At 44.8% G+C, this 18724-nt stretch overlaps 1 protein-coding gene across 1 annotated transcript in view; it reads right to left on the bottom strand.

Annotated features, from left to right (window-relative positions):
- LOC148162059 (epidermal growth factor-like protein 6) overlaps window positions 1–18488 on the bottom strand; it is a 29713-nt gene extending 11225 nt beyond the window's left edge. The window contains 7 exon segments of the mRNA XM_088020365.1: window positions 290–370; window positions 1423–1746; window positions 10783–10905; window positions 12894–13028; window positions 15438–15557; window positions 18176–18326; window positions 18417–18488. Of these exon segments, the coding sequence (XP_087876491.1) occupies window positions 290–370; window positions 1423–1746; window positions 10783–10905; window positions 12894–13028; window positions 15438–15557; window positions 18176–18326; window positions 18417–18488 (1006 nt within the window).
- Window positions 18489–18724: the final 236 nt, after the last annotated feature.

Below are 18724 nucleotides of genomic sequence, written 5' to 3'. Positions count from 1 at the left end.
GTGTCATTTTCTCCCATCTTCAAATAAATACTATCTGCCTCGACCCATCACTCCAGGTGTCAGGCAGGAGTAATGGAGAGAAGACAGCCTTCCTATATTGTTACCACAGGTACTAATCACATAAAGGCCTACTTTCATACTGACACTGTGGGTCAAGATGTTCGGATTCTTCCTTTGGGTGTTTAGGAATGAAGCCGTGATTCATAAACAATCATCTCATCGTATGAAGACATTAAAATGATATGGGACATTGTCGAAGAGCATACGCTTGAGAGAAAGTATTACTTACCTTTGTGTTCGAATCTGGATGTTCCAGGTTTTCCGTGGACCAGAACCAGACCCAATTCACCTGCTTCATTGACCCTAGGGGCTAATAAAGAACACTTGATCAGTTAAGAAAAACCCTGAACCTTCACATGCTAAGAAGGAAATGAATAACTGACTGAACAAAGAGTTTTATCATGTATTCTAATCATAGAATATGTTAGAGCACAGTTTCCTTAACGTTCCCAAACCATTCACGTTGGTTCCACTTTCCTCGTCTAGAGCATTGTTTTCCAAAGATGTCCCAAGCATCCACGCTAGTAACCTGTCCCTTCTCACCAGGCTTTTGAAATATACTTTCTTGAGATTTTCACTCTCTATTAGAGGACACAATGTCATTGATATTGTAGTTCTTGGATAGGTGGGCTTGGGTGTACTTTTCATTTGGTTAGATCTAACAGCCATGGAACCAAGGACAGACAAGGCCAAAAACAGAGGCAGCAACAAATGCCTAGCAAAAAGGAAATACGAAGTCTCAGCGTGGGGATGTGGGGGGATTAATAAGGAAACCGCCCGGGAGGGGCTGAGACTTATGGTGGGGTTCCACAGAGCGACCAGTGAGAAGGGCATATAACCTCCAGTACATGGAGAAAACTTAAGCTCTTCTATAGAATGTTCCTCCCTACAACTGTCATTTGGGCTTTTTAAATTGTAGCCACAGAACTATGAAATCCCCCTTGCAATGAGTGGGCCTGTCAAAAGTGCCTTTAGGAAGTAAATACGCAGCGGCTGGCAGATCCACCTGGATCCGGGGGCTCTCTGGTTTGGGGGTGCGCTGCGTGGACAGCCAGACAGCCAGACAACTTGTAGGGCAAGCAAGTGTGCTTGGTGGGGAGCAGAAAGAGGGTCTGCATCAAACAGGAACAGCCCCCCGGGGGGAAGGGGAAAGGACTTATCCTCCTTGTTTCCCACAGCAGCAAATTTGATTTGGGATCTGCAGAAGATGTTGATTTCCACACCTTACAGACAGCCCTGCTTCTTAAGGATCAGCACCGAACCTAATTTTGCTTCAGGCACGAAGCTGTCTTCTTTCACTTGCCAGGAGAAGTCACAATTCATTTTTCATAAAATGTGTAAACTAACAGAAGTGTTACTCACAGAACACATCTCCTCAAAGGCTTTGCTCCCGCTCCACGTGGTTTTTCAGGGCTTTCTCATTTTTTTTCTCTTCCTCAAGGCCCTCTTTCTTTCTCTCTTCATTCTGTTTTTTTCCTCCATTAGAGTTCCTAGCTCTGGAAACAGTCTCTTCAGAGTTGAGGGGCCACAAGTTAACCTTAGGGGCAGGAGTTCCAGAAGGTTCTGTGATGACATTTTTAATTTTTACCTTCTTTTTCATGTTTTTGTGAGCCAGCAACTTCTTGATTCTGTCTTTGATGACACCACGTGCTCTGAGGACTTCCTTCACAGAATTTTCAGGGATAACTAAAATAAACAATAAAGGTGGGATGTTTCCCATTGGCCATTAATTAGGTCACTTGTGAAAAATGGAGCATTTAAAGTGCAGTAAACAAATGCTTCCAGAATCAACCCACATGAGGCTCTACCACCCGATATTTTAATTGTTTCTGAAGCAGGCTCCACACCCAACGTGGGGCTTGAACTCACGACCCTGAGATCAAGAGCCGCATGTTTTACCAACTGAGCCAGCCAAACGCCCCACTACCACTTGATATTTTAGGAAAAACTGTATTTGCATCCATTTAAAGCAGTTCCAATGTTATGGTAGTATCTTAGCTACCTTTCGTTAGAGGAAACACTTTTGTTTTGCTTCAGAAATTACTACAATGAAATAAATAGCTGCTCCTCCCAAGGTGGGCTACAGATCCCATAGTGATGGATTTTCCAGGGTCCTCTACTCTTTCTGCATTCATACTGGTGTTCTTCAAAGCTGGTGCTGTCCGGGCAACCTACCGATTTGTCCAAGTTTGACGTTCTAAGATTACAACCATAGCGATAGGTTGAACCATATAAATTGCCAATAATGGGTCACTTAGAACCTACAAAAATGGTGATTTATGGTTCAATCTATACAGACCCAATTTTTCTTCCCTGTTCTCTCTCCCCTTTGAATCTCTTCGCCTCAATCGACTATCTAAAACCAAATGATTTTACTTATTGAATATTTAGAGAGGCTTCTGTATTTACTATCTTATACTCATTTTTTATTTCTCACCGCTAAATTAAATTGCTTTTAGAAATGCAGTTCTAAAAAATATAAAATAGGGCGCCTGGGTGACTCAGTCGGTTAAGCATCTGCCTTCGGCTTAGGTCATGAACCCCGGGTCCTGGGATTGAGCCCCGCGTCGGGCCCTCTGCTCAGCGGGGAGTCGGCTTCTCCCTCTCCCTCGGCCCCTCTCACCTGCTCATGTTCTCTCACTCTCAAATAAATAAATAAAATCTTCTAATAAAATATATATATATGTGTGTGTGTGTATATATATATCTATATATCTATATATAGATATATATATATAAAATAAAATAACACACTTCCGGGTTGATTCCTCTTACCCCGCATGGACCAATGTCCCGGGGCAGGGGGCGGGGGGCAGAATATGTTTGTGTGGAAGAACGCAAGAGGTAGAAGAATGGTCCTTTAGCCTAACACCTTTGTTTTGTAGATGAGACAACTGGGTAATGTTGAGTCACTTGCCTAAAGTCACTCAGCGACGAGGGGCAAGGTTAGAATTTGAGGGTAAGAAGATGAACGACTCCTTTTCCAGTCCTATTTCCATGGCAGGTTTATTCCTGCTTTAGGGTTAAGGGTTACTTTTCTACAGACTGGTTCAAATTCCTTGAGATCTAGAGTCCAAAGATACATGCCCTTTTTCCAGGGATCTACTCATGATAATTAAGAATATCCAACTGATATAAAAAAAAAAGTAATTTTTGGGCGCCTGGGTGGCTCAGTTGGTTAAGCGACTGCCTTCGGCTCAGGTCATGATCCTGGAGTCCCGGGATCGAGTCCCACATCGGGCTCCCTGCTCGGCGGGGAGTCTGCTTCTCCCTCCCACCCTCCCCCCTCTCATGCTCTATCTCATTCTCTCTCTCAAGTAAATAAATGAATGAAATATTTTTTTTAAAAAGTAATTTTTATTTTATTTTTTTAAAAGATTTTATTTATTTATTTCTTTGACAGAGGGAGAGAGCACAAGCAGGGGGGAGTGGCAGGCAGAGGAGGAAGCAAGCTACCCGCTGAGCAAGGAGCCCCATGTGGGGCTTGATCCCAGGACCCTGGGATCATGACCTGAGCTGAAGGCAGACACTTAACCAACAGAGCCACCCAGGTGCCCGTAAAAGGTAATTTTCAAAGAATTGAACAGACTGATCTTTAAAATCAGATATATTGTCTTTTTATAAAATATCTACGCATGTGCCAGTCTAAGACTAGGCAAGAAATGGTCTAATAACACCTGAACCAATTCACTCAATTCTACTACTTGGACATAGTTTACAGGAAAATGAAATAAGGGAGTAGACATTAAGTTCAGTGCCTATAAACAATGCTAGAAAAATAAACCGGATTGGAATTTTATTAGAATATTTTTCTTGGCAATCTTCTAATCTCTTCTCCCACTCAGTTCCTTCTCCATCATTTGGCCGATTCAGTCTGTACCAAAGTGGTAGAAAAATAAACGAGAAGAAGTCTCCAATATTTGGGATAATCAAAAGAAGAAGGAACAATGCTTTGAAAATATAAATGCTCTTAATTAACACATTGCTTTTACTTTGAAATCAATCTAAAGCTATTATAGCAAGAACTGCATTTCCTTTTTCAACAAAATGTTCTAGCTGTTTATCAGTGTGACAGTCTGTAGTTATGGGTTGGAAACCAACTACTAGTAATACAAGTAATGCATCATTACTCATTTTCCTGACCTTCCGATGGCCTGTTTTAGCTTCTTTGCAAGAGGCTGCATGTTAAGTTTTGATTGTAAGGTGCTGATCATATGGACCTTCCTCTGGAGGTCCCACTGTGTAATTTTGTTGACGGTTCCCTGAGTCTTTTCCCAAGACCTCACATGAAAAATTAACAGGAAACACCCATTCTCTGGAAATTTCCTTCATGCAATCAGTAACCTAAAACTAAGGACCTTTACTAAATAATGGGAAGAGAGTTTCAACCCACATCAGGCAAACCTAAACATCTGCTTTCAGTTTCTGCTTTGAAGTTTCGATTTTTTCCAATTGAAAAAAAAAATCAAACCATCACAACCTCTGTGGTGTCAACAATTCCACTGCTTTAGTATGTAAAAAGAGCTGGGGCAAGGGATAAAAGCTAGGCATGTACATGACTATGAATGGATAGATGTGGCTTTATCTAGATATTGCTGTGTCAAACTTAACGGGTGATTGTTCCTCTTAAACATTTCTTGATTAATGCATCATCTTTGTGAGAATATAAACACGTGGGAGTAGTTACAGTAGGAGGGTCATTGGCACCTTTGGGGATTGCGGACCTAAAAATGGGGAATTCCAGAGTTTTCAGACTCACGGGCCAGTCTCCTGTAAATGAAGTTGACAATTTCTCTTGGGAGAGATTTGAGAGTTCTCCAAATATCCACTTTGTCAAAAACTTCTACCTACCTGAAAATCTTAACTTTAGAGAAGATCACTATGATGTGAGAACATCTTTCCCAAGACGAACAGGACTCTGACATTTCATTCACCTGGGCTTGGTTCATCAGATGATCTCTAATAAGATAATTTTTTTAAAAATATTTTATTTTAAGATTTTATTTATTTATTTGACAGAGAGAGAATGAGAGAGAGAGCACGAGAGGGAGGAGGGTCAGAGGGAGAAGCAGACTCCCTGCTGAGCAGGGAGCCCGATGCGGGACTCGATCCTGGGACTCCAGGATCATGACCTGAGCCGAAGGCAGTTGCTTAACGAACTGAGCCACCCAGGCAGGAGAAACGTTCTTCTCATCCGAACTTTGCACACAGTGCTGGGAGGAGAGGCTTAATCATGGGTGAGGAAGGTACTGTAGCATGGAATCCAGGAAACAGGGCGGGGCTAGGATGGCGAAAGGCTGAGCCACGGCTGTTTGTTGCGAAAGGGCCCACAAGAGGTCTCCATCTCTGAGGAGTAGCCACAGTCATGGACACACCTAGCCTGTGTTTAAGCACACATCCCCGGAGCCCAGTTCCCTTGTTTTGACTCCTAGCTCTTGCCTTCTCTGGGCATTTGTCCTCAAACCAATACTTAACCCCTCTTTGCCTCAGTTTGCCCATTTGTAAAAGTTGGGACAAGAATACGGTTTTTATGAGGTTTAAATGAGCAAATACATGTCAATTACTAAGATTAGTGCCTGACATATATTTGGCCTATTTGCATTTATTTATTTATTTATTTTTAAAAGTATTTTATTTATTGTTTATTTTAAAAAGTATTTTATTTATTTATTTATTTATTTATTTATTTATTTATTTATTTATTAGAGAGAGGGAGGGAGAGGGAGAGAGAATCTGAGGCGGACTCCGTGCTGAGCACAGAACCCAATGAGGGACTCGATCCCACAGCCCTGAGTTCATGACCTGAACCGAAACCAAGAGTCAGACGTTTAACCAACTGAGCCACCCAGGCGCCCCTGTTTGCTATTATTTTTAAAATTCACCACCAGAACGTTTAAAATCTTTTACTGAGTTAAAAAGATATTTTTTCCAGGCCATACCTCCAAGCTTCTAACATTTATACTATAATCGAAGAAGCAAGTTGGAATGGCCCATTGTAGCAACACCTGTGATCTTGAATATGTGGTCTATAAATGGAATTAAATCAGAAGCACATTTCTAATGACCGAGAAAACTGCTTTTAATGGGAACAATTGTTGAATTCTGGTAAAGAAGCCACTGCCACTACCACTCCTAGTACTAGTGCACGATTATCGAGCATTTAATATAATCTTGGCTGGAACTAAACCCTTTATATGGACATTTATTTATTTTGTTGGGATCATTTCATGTAAATATCAAAAGAATATTAAGGGCCAGATACCATTATCTTTATTTTGCAGATGTGGAAACTGAAGCACTAAAGGTTAAATCGAGTTTGTTTACAGCCCACGGGTAGCAGGCCAGGGAGCCAATAGTCAAGCCAAGGTAATGTGATTCCAGAAGCCATGCTCCTGGTAACAAAATGACATCGTTTCCATTCCTAAATTGACTTACCGCCCAAGTTGGATAATATTGAAGTTCTGATTTGCTTAGAATGAGTAGAGCTACTGTCAAATTAAGACCAAATTATCTAACAGTGTATTACCAATACTCACATATATTAGACCAGGAAAAAAACATACATGTCTACATTTAGGGTACTCCTTCCTCTGGGTACATATGAGCATAAGGATAATCTACTAACTCCTCTTTTTTTTCCTTGGGGACGGGGGAGGAAGAGAGGGAGAGAGAGAATCTGAAGAGAATCTGAGATCATGAAATCAAGAATCAGACGCTTAACAGACTGAGCCATTCAGGCGCCCCCTAACTCCTCTTCTGTATTGCAACATAGACTCTGGACTTTTGCAAAAACAATGAACTCATAATAAAAGTTGCTATATCAGTGCTGTATATTATGTAACAGCAATTCATGTGCATACAAATGTATTTTACAATATAACATTTTAAAATGCTGCATGCTAATTGGATGGGATTCTCAATTTTGTTTGCATGACTTTCCTATGCACATAAGAATGAATTTGGGGCCGTCCTTTAAGCAGTGTGGTTAAGAACCTGTTAAGATCAATTTTCAACAGACACATGGCTATCTATTTTACAAAGAATCAAAGCAGAATGGAAAGCGCTGGACAAATAATACAGTGAACGACCCAAAGACAGTTTTCTCTTTTAAATAAACACTCTGGTGAGAGATGAAAGAAAAAATTCAGCTGCAGAATGGGTAGTAACAAAATGAATGGTTTCAAGGTATCAAACAGAATATTGGGAGGAATTTGAGGTTTCAAAGAATAAAGAAAAATTTGTTTTACCCAAGAATATGCCTAAAGCTGGAGGGTCAAAGAAAAACAGAAGTCTTCTTGACATAAGAATGGGTAGTAACAAAATGAATGGTTTCAAGGTATCAAAGAGAACATTGTGAGGAATTTGAGGTTTCAAAGAATAAGGAAAAATTTGTTTTACCCAAGAATATGCCTAAAGCTGGAGGGTCAAAGAAAAACAGAAGTCTTCTTGACGTAAGAAATGTTTGTGTTGAGGTGAGATTTATAATTTCAAAATGCTGCGGGACAATATAGAAAATGTGGGCTCCGAAGAGCTATCGTGCTGCATGCTTAGGGACGTTGCCTTCATTTGGACATGAGTAACACATTGTGGGGGTGCCTGGGTGGCTCAGTCAGTTAAGCGTCTGACTCTTGATTTTGGCTCAGGTCATGAGCTCAGCGTCAGGAGACTGAGCCCCACGTTGGGCTCCACGCTTAGCGGGGGAGTCTGCTTGAGAGTCTCTCTCTCTCCCTCTCCCTCAGCCAGCTCACATGCTCTCTAAAATAAATAAATAAATAAATAAAATCTTAAAAAAAAAATAACACATTGTGGTTTCAAGGAGGTTCAATGATCAGGAAGGAAGATGATTCCAGGTTTACTCTGGGCAGTTCTTGCTTTGATTCTTAGGCCTGGGGCCAGGGGTGGGTATGCAGAGGTGAGTTGCTCACTTTCTGAGACAAGTGTTTTCCTGAGGCATCTCTTTTGTACGCACAGCATTTGTGCATCTACCTTCACAGATTTTCAGATTAAAGAGTAGCTGGCCCTTAGCACACAGCTCTTTGAAATGGCTCGAATATCAATAACCATAACTAACTTTATTGAGCATCTACTATGCGCTCAGGTGAACTAAGGTCTCTAACTATATTATCTCAATTCGAATCTCGCAATGCACTTGCGAGGTACCTGTCCTAATGAGTGTTCCCCCAAGGAGAACCTGAACCAAGGGCTTGGGTGCAGGGGGTTTATTTGGGAGGTTATCCCAGGAAGCAGGCGTGGGGGAAGCAGGAGAGCAAGACAGGGAGGGGGAAAAAGCTAAAGATGGTGCCTCACTGGGCAGGAAGTCACCGTCGGTGAGGGGCTCAGTCCTGCTGGGGACATCTGGGGGCCAATGTAGAACACAGCTCAGAACCGCCCCATCCTGCGACCATCTGGGGTATTTATCCAGACCCCTGGTGCCCACTGGTTGAAGGCTGCCCTTGCAAAGGGGCTGAGCAGTACTCTAGAGAAAGCGCAGGGCCACGGGCAGGGAGCCCGCGGCACTGGGGCTAAGGATCCGCATGGAACTGTCCACTCTGCCTTGCTGAAACTAGGGAGCGTCCAGAGACTGGGGCCTGGCTCGTCACAAGCTGCACAGGAGGAAATTGAGTTTGGAGAGGTTAAGACAACTTACTAAAGGTCACAGCCAGGAGAGGGCAGAGTTCAGATTTAGATTCAGGCTTTCCTAGGTCCTGAGCCTCAGCTGTTGACCATTACCCCAAACGGCCCAAGACAAGTGAGGCTGGAATATACATGTTCACATTTGGTGGCATGAAGGAGCCCTTGACCATCATCCAACAGAGAACGATGATTTACTCAGTTTCCTCTCTGGGGGCCTCTCCACGTTACGCATCCCTCCTCCCGATCCACCCATGCACAGCCCTGCACAGTCAGCCAATCTCTCTCTGTCTTTGAATAAAGTTCCAGAAGGAGATCATGAGCACACAGTGCACAGAGGGATAGACACCACAGCATCGAGTTGCTGGAGGCTGAGCGGCTCTGTAATCCCACCTCTAGCCCAAGGCAGGAATCCTGCCAAGGGCCAAGAGCAAAGAGCCGGGCCTGGAAGGCTGTGTGGTGGAACGTGCCCCTTGGCAGGGCTCCAGGGTCCACTCTCAGATACCTGGCCGTCATTCGTAAGAGAGAATGTAGCCTCCACCTTGCTCCTCGTCTCCACATTGCTCCTAGTCCACTTTGGGAAGTCATTTTTTTTTTTTAAGATTTTATTAATTTATTTGACAGAGAGAGACACAGCGAGAGAGGGAACACAAGCAGGGGGAGCGGGAGAGGGAGAAGCAGGCTTCCCGCGGAGCAGGGAGCCCAACACAGGGCTCTATCCCAGGACCCTGGGACCATGACCTGAGCCGAAGGCAGGCTTAACCGACTGAGCCACCGAGGCGCCCCTCGGAAGTCACTTTTATTTCACAGTCCTTCAAAGATATACAGGCACCATTTATACTTTTCCACACTGTTTCTTCCGGATGAAATGCTGCCCAGTTCTTCTGGCATTCCTCAGAGAATGTGATCTCCTGACTCCTCTTCCTTCCCTACATACTCTCGTCCAGTGGCACTCAACCACAGCCCACAGGGTACTGTGAACCTTTACGCCTCCGCTGCTCAATGTCTGTCATGGTGCAGACACCCTGTTTTTGCTCTGCTGTGTCGTCAGGAGCACTGGCTGCCTGAGGGCACAGGACAGGTCAAGGCACAACCTGCAGCCATACGTGTTGGAAGACGTGGGGACTCTGCTAAGGGGTCCACAGGAGAGTGGGGTCGGGGCAGTGAACAAATCCAGGCACACGATGAGCCAGTGCTAAAAGGGACAAGAGCAGGGGCGCCTGGGTAGCTCAGTCATTAAGTATCTGCCTTCGGCTGGGATCACAATTCCGGGGTCCTGGGATCGAGCCCCGCATCGGGCTCCCTGCTCAGCGGGAGGCCTGCTTCTCCCTCTCCCACTCCCCCTGCTTGTGTTCCCTCTCTTGCTGTGTCTCTCTCTGTCAAATAAATAAATAAAATCTTAAAAAATAAATAAATAAAAGGGACAAGAGCAGCCAGATAAATCTGCTCTGGTCATGATCCCGGGGTCCTGGGATGGAGCCCCGCGTCGGGCTCCTCGCTTAGCGGGAAGCCGGCTTCTCCCTCTGCCTCTGCCCCTCCCCCTGCTCGTGCTCTCTCTCTCTCTCAAATAAATAAATCAAATCTTTAAAAAAATGTGAATCTAGGTTTGAGGATGACAGATAAAGTGACGTTAGCTTCATCATACTTTCTTCCGGTTGTGTATTCTGGAGGAAGTTTGGATTCACGTGGTTAAAAAGTTTGTGGTTCTAAGACACTGACGCTTTAGGATTGCTTGTCACTGCCACCATAACCTACCCCATCCTGACAGGTAACATCTGCAGAGCGCCATTTGTCCTTAAAGCTTATTTTCAGTATTTGAAAGTAAGTTGTGACCAGAGAAATATCCAGAACCTTTGCTGGTCTTTAAGCTTAGTGCCCACAACTTCAGTGAGTAATGAAGATGTGGTCCGATTAGCAGAGAAGACAAGACTGAGGCAGAGTGAAACTTTCGAACACTGCATGCACACACTATCACCCGTGCATGCAGACAGACAGACAGACACAGGGAGAGAAATGAGGGAGGAAGGAAGGAGATATGCAGAGAACGCTTTAGCGAGAATAGCTAAGACACCGTGAGCAAACGCTACTTACCGGAACACTGAAGTCCATTACCTTTATATCCCTGCTTGCATTTACACTTGAAGGATCCTTGGGTATTGAGGCAATTGGCGTAGAGGCTGCACGTATGGGTATTCACGGCACATTCGTTTATATCTAAAAATGTGAACGTTCCCATGAACAACTTTGTGGCAGCAGGGCTTGCTAAAAGACTATCCCTTACTTACTATAAGACTACCACTTGAGCAAATCCAGGGCCAACCACTCAACACTGCCAAACCAACCGAGTGGGGCCTGAGAAGCGAGAGGTGTTCAAAACGCCCGACGCCTTGGCCCAGAGCCCGGCCTTTGCCTGACACCAGCAAATGCGGAGCTGGGGGGCTCCCTGCAGCCCACCGCCCCCACGGCATCTCGACTACTCATCAATACTACCGAAATCTGTAAGATGTTTGGGTTTTTTCTTAACTTTTTCATCTGTCTAATTCAGAATTAAATAACAGTACCAGAAAATAAATTCTACATGTGGAAGGGCTTGGGACTCCTAACCAACAAAAGATAAGGGGGCGCCTGGGTGGTTCAGTGGGTGAAGCATCTGCCTTCGGCTCGGGTCATGGTCTCAGGGTCCTGGGATTGAGCCCGACGTCGGGCTTTCTGCTCAGTGGGGACTCTGCTTCTCCCTCTCCTCTGCCTGTCTCCCCAGCTTGTGCTCTTTCTCTCTGAAATAAATAAAAATCTTAAAAAAAAAAAGGATAAGGTGGGCTATGAACCGTTGACATCATCTGAATTCATCAGCATTTTGTTCAAAGGCTGCCAGGAGCAGGGTCAGGCTGGTCTGAGCTCGTCTGCTGGATGGAGACCAGGAAAGTTTGCCGAATCCTACCCGAGTGAGAAGTTCATTAGCCAGAAGCTCTTCTCCATCTCACCCGCTCTCCACGCTTTGGGAGACATACGCACACAAAATAGTCCATTGTTTTTAATTTAGCCACCAAAGGAGCTCAGATGCTGATCTTAATCACTTAGAATCACCAGATGTGTTTCTCTTGGAAGCTCTCCATGTGCATCCCTCCCTGTCCAGTGGAACATCCTAGGTATCAGCGAACAGGCTTCTTCTCCCGGATGGGTCTGCAGCAGGGCCTGGGGGCCGAGCCCACAAGAAACATGGATTTTATGAGCCTGTGTAGGCCAGCCTTTGCGTTTAAAAAGATCTGAGTGAAGAGCTGTGGAGGCTTCACGAGGTGGTTCAAAACCCTGGAACCAACCGTTGCCACAACATGGTTTCGCAGGACATGTCCTGGGATACTCTGGATGGAGGGTTGAGAGAAATCCTACTTTCGCCCCAACCCATTAGCGTTCCCCGTCGTACACACGTTTGCTCCACATTTTACATGAAGAGGCATCTACAGGGAGCCTGCATCTCCCTTCACGGTAGGGCAGGCCCCGTCCTGCGTTACATCAAGGGCAACGTGAGTGCGTCCCAGGGCTCCCAAACACCCCCCTTCACTTGCTCATTCAGTCTTGGAATCCCTTCACTGAAGACCAAAATATTTTATTTCACACTGAGGCACAGAATCTTATCAGAGTAGCTTCGGTGACCCGGAAAGGGCATATTTTAGGGGATTTGGACCTTGAACCATGACAGGGCCGAACGAGGAAAGAGCACGCACCTTCATCTCCCTCACACATTTTTCTAAAGCCTCCCCTGAAGGACACTGTTATGAACAGATCACTGAGATCAAGATCAAACAGACCTTTTTATTCTTCCTTTTGTGCTTTATTGTTCCCATTTTTAGATATGTATCCGGGGAATCAAACGTTAAAAAGAAAACCAACCGAATTTTCAACAAATCCACAAAAATCATCTCTAGATATTTGAGGTATTTCCACAAAGCAGAACTATATCCCCAACAGCCCCTTACTTTAGACTTTTACTGACCCGGCTTCACCTAATTCCTCTCACCAGAGTTCCCTAAAAGTCAGAAACAAACAAACAAACAAACAAAAAAGTGACCCCTTCTGTATTGTCCAAGTGGTCAGTACAGTAGACTGTTCAACTACTAGACTGAATTGACATCCAAATACCTGTAGACAAAGCCTACAGGTTTGGCAGGGAGAGGGCAAAAGGAAAATGTGCCACTGACTCTTACCTACGCAGTCATATCGGCCCCTGACATATTTCAGTTCGAAACCAACATGACATTTGCAGTAGTAGCTGCCGAACGTGTTCGCACATCTTCGATTATAAGGACAGACAGCTTTACCGGAGGCACATTCGTCGATGTCTGGGAGGTAGAACCAGAAGGTGTCAGTGATAGCAAGAGAAGCGCTCTCCCTCCAAAACACACACACATGCACATGTGCACACACACATACACAGTTTCTCTGGTGGAAAACTCTGATTATTCTGCTGCCTACATCACGCCCCCCGGGGAAGTGTTCTAGACGCCCTTAGCACACTCACAGCTCCTCCTTTATGTGTTTCCGTCACGTTGTACATATCATTTTCGAGACATCAACTCACTGTCTTGTCGCTACTCACATCCCCATCTCTCCTGGGGCAGGAAGTGGATGTCTGGCACTTGGCACAAAGACATGACATGCTGTTGTTGATGGAATTAATATTTCTCTGGCGATGTGTGTTGTATGGCATATACAACTTTTGAAAACCGAGTCAGGTAACTACATGTTAAGCAAACAGGATACAGACTTTCGATGTTGTCTTCTACAGAAGAATTATTTCATCGGTCAGCTCCCCCAAGGCTCCCACGATACTGACCCAAATACCAGAGACATGGTTTCCTACAACCGCACTTAAACACAGATTGTGGGTCAAGTGTAATGATGTTGTGATGCAACTTGGGCAGACAAGAGGCTTCCCTGCTTTCCTTGAGAGTCAGGTTACTGAGGGGCTGGCAGCTATGCTGATCCAAATATCCAGACTCAGGCTTTGCTTTTACTTTAAAATGATAAATCGAATACATGTTTTATGTTGTTAATTTGGACCTGTGGTTAAACATGCAAGTTGGTGCTGTTCTTATTGTTCTCTTTGCATTCTTAAAATACTAAATACGTGTTGGGTTGACCAAAATAATTTTTCAGGGACCACTTTCATGCAGATCATCTTTCCCTTCAATAAAAATGACACCCTTCAAATCAGAGCTGGGTAAAAATTGACTTCAGTTTGGTCAAGAACGAGCCTTGTCATATAAATCTTATTTCACCGAGGAATGCTAAACCCTGTGAATCTAATTAAATCTGATTACTCTCAAAGAGCAGGGCCAAAATTTTAATTGTACAGGGATTTTTTTTTTAAAAGTATTTCACTGATTTAGGGCCTATTTGGCTGAACTTTCTAAATGCAGCTTATCAAGGTATGAACATTTGGGATAAAAAAACGTCCAGTGCTGAGAAATGTTTCTACTTCAGTAAACGGGTAAGAATATTAAATTGCACAGATATTTGCTTATTTAAATAAAAAAGATCAACAACTCGTTCAACATTCTGATTTGGTTTGATATCCCTTATTAATGCTATGTGCTCACTTGCATGTAAGTACAGAAGGATGAGTATATACAGTTTGGTTACTGAACGTAATTCCGATCCACAAGGGAACCAAGGCCGAAAGTGTTGCATCAGTCACTGAGGGCGCCCTGTGGGGTGCCCCACCCATCGCCCTTGGCATTCAGTGTGTCCGTACCTGCCTAAGGCTGCACCTGTGGCATCCTGCAGTGACCCTCATCCAGGCTGGGCTGGGTGTGCCGGGGAGTCAAGGTTCCAGAGCAGCGTCCCTCCCCCAGTCAGTAAAGAACAGGAGTTGGTGCTTAAATCCCCAGCACCCTTGACCCAGGAGGAAAACTTGGAAGCAGCTTCCCCTGTCTCCTAGAGGGGCACAGATGCTTAACCTGCTCCTTGAACTCAGCCTGAGCTGGGGCCTTCCCTCACCTCCTCCTCAACCAGTGTTCCCTGGGATCACCTCCCAAATCAACTACTTGCTCAGGGTTAGCTTCTGCGGGGCCCAAAACTAAGACACAAAATAAGACAGGGGAGAGCAAGAGGCAAAGTTCTAATCCATTGATTCGATTAAATTCAAAGCTATAAATGAGGGCTCTATCTCCCCCTTCAACAACATGGATTTAATTTGCTCATCATCTCCAAGCAGAAATGTTTTGGAATACTTTAGAGCAACCTTTAAAGACAATGGGAAGCTGGTTACTTGCTACCTTAAACAACGTCAAAATGATATACTATTCTCAATAGTCTTAGATCTAAAAATGAAAAATACATAAATACATTTTTGTAGGAAAATATTAGCTGGAACCCAAAATGGAGCCCAATGGCCCTTGGGGTTTCACTCACTGAATGACAGTGAGTAGCAGGTTTCTATGGTAATTGAAGTGAAACATGCAGGGTAAATATACTAAAATAAAATTACCCCTATCCTTTTTCCACTAGGGCATTAGACAATCCCAAAGTAACAGAGAAGTGTACTAGGGCATTAGACAATCCCAAAGTAACAGAGAAGTGTTCTTTCTAGCATCCCCAAGTGTGTCTAGAGTCTATGTGGACAGTCGGCTCAGAAATGGGCAGAAATCTCTACTTTCAGTCTAGTCAACAAGCAGATTGTGCTGAATGACAGAGAAGGAAATCAGTAGAGGGGGAAGGAGGAATGGAGGCGAGCCGGGCTGCCCTACCTATACAGACTCTCCCTTTGGGGGCCAGGCGCAAGCCCGAGGACGGACACAGACAGCGCGGCCCCTCCTCCGTGTCTTCGCAGGCGTACTGGCAGCTCGTCACGGCACACGTCCTGGAGTCTGAAAACGTACGCAAGCGTTAGCCTTCTCCTCCCGAGCCGATAAAAAGCCCTCAGTGAGAAAGGATCTCTGCGTTCTAGGACATTCGGTGTCATATATGGGATGTATTACAGGATGAGCATCACTGTCTGAGGCCCAAATGGGTCTGGGCAAGGGTGGTGTCTTGGTGGCGCCACGGTCTCTTCTGTGGGCCAGTGTGTTAAATTTGCCTGTCTTTAGGTCGGGCAGGCACCCCTTGGTTACCAAAGGCTGCATCCTCTCTCCTCTTGTACATTCTCTCATCACGCCTTTATGTCACCCGGCCGGCCTCTCTAGGCGGAAATGCAACCTCTGATGGAGATCGTCAATCTGAGTCGTCAGGGGGACAAAATCCATTCTACAGATCTCTCCATACATACCCAGCCTCAACGAGAGCCACTCAAGTCGCGAGACCTGGTCATTTCCATGCCTGTATTAAAACGTGGCAAATATGACTGACTGGCTACCCCAAAGCCATCCTGGACCCCTTTTCCTCTCGCCACTCCCATCACTGAGGCTGGAAAACCAGTTACTTGTCTTCATCCCAGCTTCCCTTGCAGCAACGATGGGTGGCCATAGGACCCAGCTGTGGCCAAAGAGATATAAAGATAAATCTGCTGGAGGGAGCGGGGCTTCTGGAAAAGATGCTGCTGCATGATGAAAGGGACAAGAGCGAAAGAGTCATTCATTCACTGGCATCACTCCTCTCCCCTTTGTCAGGCCTCCCTTAAATGTATGTGTGATGTCTGGAGCTGGGGCAGCCATCTTGTGACTATGAGGTCACAAGCATGAGCATAAAATCAGTATCCTGAAAATGGCAGAGAGTGAGTCCTTGCTGAGCTGTTCTGGAACTGCCTGCCTCCAGCTTTTTTGGTAAATGAGATAATTTAGGTGGATTTTTCTGTCACTTGTTGCTAAACACAACTTATCTCACAAAAATGCATTTCCTTAGCAGAAGTCTACAATATATGGATCACAGGTGTCTCCAACAGGGAAGTGCAGTGAATACGCTCTCCCTTTATCCAGTGCCATCCATAATATGCCGATCACCCAGCGGGACAAAAGAAACTGCCAGGAACCAAGTGAAATAAAATCAGGAGAGGGGTCCAGGGCTCCCCGGATGCTTTGAGCTCTAAACAGGGAGGCCCGAGCAACCCTTTCATATACGGAAATAGACAAAGAAGGTACACACATCAAGGTAATAGATACAGACATCAAGGTAATATAACAAACACCTACCAATGATAACATTTCTCCTTTATTCTCTCTTCTCTTTAGTTGCCTTCTTTTAAAATTAGTCTTCAACATTTACCTAATCCTGTCCTTCCATTTGGGAAAACATACCTTTTTTGGCACTGATTGGGCTTTCATGGAATGTTTCAAAACATCCATTAGCATAGATCTTTTAAAAAATGTTAAGCGATCACTATAAAAGCCTAGATAGTGGTTCCCGTGATGGGGTATGGAGGGGCGGGTTCTGGTAAAATTCCCCTTGGTAGTGGTTACATGAGTGTTCGCCTTATAAGAATTCATTCAACTACATATTATGTTATATATAACATCATATATATTATATACATATTTGTCTCTTATTTATAACAATCAGGATTTTTTAAAAAGATTTCGAGTGTCTGCTTTATCTCTTAAGCCTTCTTGCCAACAGAGGATCTAGGTGACTGGTGGTGTTGGGGCCCTTTGCCAAGGACAGAAAACACAAGGACAAGCCAGGGGAGCAGCAAACCATGCACTAGCCAAGACTGTGTAACTGTCGCAAAGTCCCAGATGGGCTAGGGAGTCCCTAACTCTGTAACCCTAGGAAGCTAGCAGCAGCCATAAGCTTCCAGGTTTGGTGGGGGCTATGGTACAAAGGAAAGAGAGATGGGAGGGGGGAAGAGGGGAGGAAGGGAGACAGGCAGGGAGGGTGGGTTTGCCTTTCAGCTGCAATATTAAACCTGATTTGCTCTGGATAAATGAGTGGGTATACTCTTACCTCCCACGGGACATAGGTTTCTCTTTATCACAGAACGGCTTTTCTTTTTCGGGAAGGTGAATCGGAATGTATTTCCAACGAGAGTCACTAATCTTAGAGCGTGGGGCAAGGGGCGTGAGAAAGGCAGCTGGTGGGAAGAACTGATGTCCCAAGATGGAATTTAAACGTTATCACCTCCCTAAAACAACATGCTTATTTTCATGAAGAAACCCCATACGCGCTGCATATATAGAGAGATAGAATTTATTTTTCTCCCCAATTAGCCTCTTTCTTTAAAAAGCAGCTATCCAGAATAGGCAAATCCAGAGAGACAGAAAGCAGATTAGTGGGTGAGGTGGGGGGGGGGGGGCTGGCGAGGAAGAATGGGGAGTGATTGGTAATGGGCACAGGGTTTTCTTTTGGGGTGATGATGATGTTCTAGAATTAGACAGTCGTGACAGTTGTACAGCATTGTAAGTGTACTAAATGCCACTGAATTGTACGGTTGAAAATGGTGAATTTCATGTTATATTTATTTTACAAAAAAATCTAGTCTATGACAAACATCTAGTCTATGGCAAACATCTAGTCTCAAAGGATGAGCGTGAGCAGCCTGGCCATTGGAACTGACTCGCACATGTGGCATCTGGCATGAGCATGTGGCCGCCGAGGCAAAAGCACTTGTAGCTCCCGTGCGTATTCACACACCGGTGTTGGCACGGCCGAGGTTTTACTCCACACTCGTTTACATCTGCAGGGGGCAGGCAGAACATGAAGAGAGGCTAACTGGATCAGGAAACATCAAGATGGAGAGTTGGATTGGCTTCCCTGGATCCCACCGGTGGGGGTGGGTACACAGGGCAATGACTCACCTTTTCTCCAATCATCAGTAAAACCCCATTCTGAAGGACTAATGACGATGTGGGTGCAAACAGGACAATCATGCACCGGCAGAGGGGAGGCAAATGGGCACAACCACTTTGGAAAACTCTTTGGCAGAATCTACTGTAGCTAGAGACACGGATACCCATGACCTAGCGATTCCACTCCTGACTAGATCCCCAACGGCAACGTGGATGTGTGCCCACCAAGAAAATATGTACTAAAATGATCACAGTAGCAGTATTCTTAACAGCCCCAAGCTGGAAAGAACCCAAACATCTCCCAACAGAGGGCAGGA

Source organism: Eumetopias jubatus, unplaced genomic scaffold (genome assembly GCF_037043125.1).
Source record: "Eumetopias jubatus isolate StellerSeaLion01/CBP00866 unplaced genomic scaffold, mEumJub1_p1.0 scaffold_23, whole genome shotgun sequence".
Classification (NCBI taxonomy): Eukaryota; Metazoa; Chordata; class Mammalia; order Carnivora; family Otariidae; genus Eumetopias; species Eumetopias jubatus.
The sequence above is the reverse complement of the archived record's forward strand: the minus strand, read 5'-3'. Positions and strand labels throughout refer to the sequence as shown.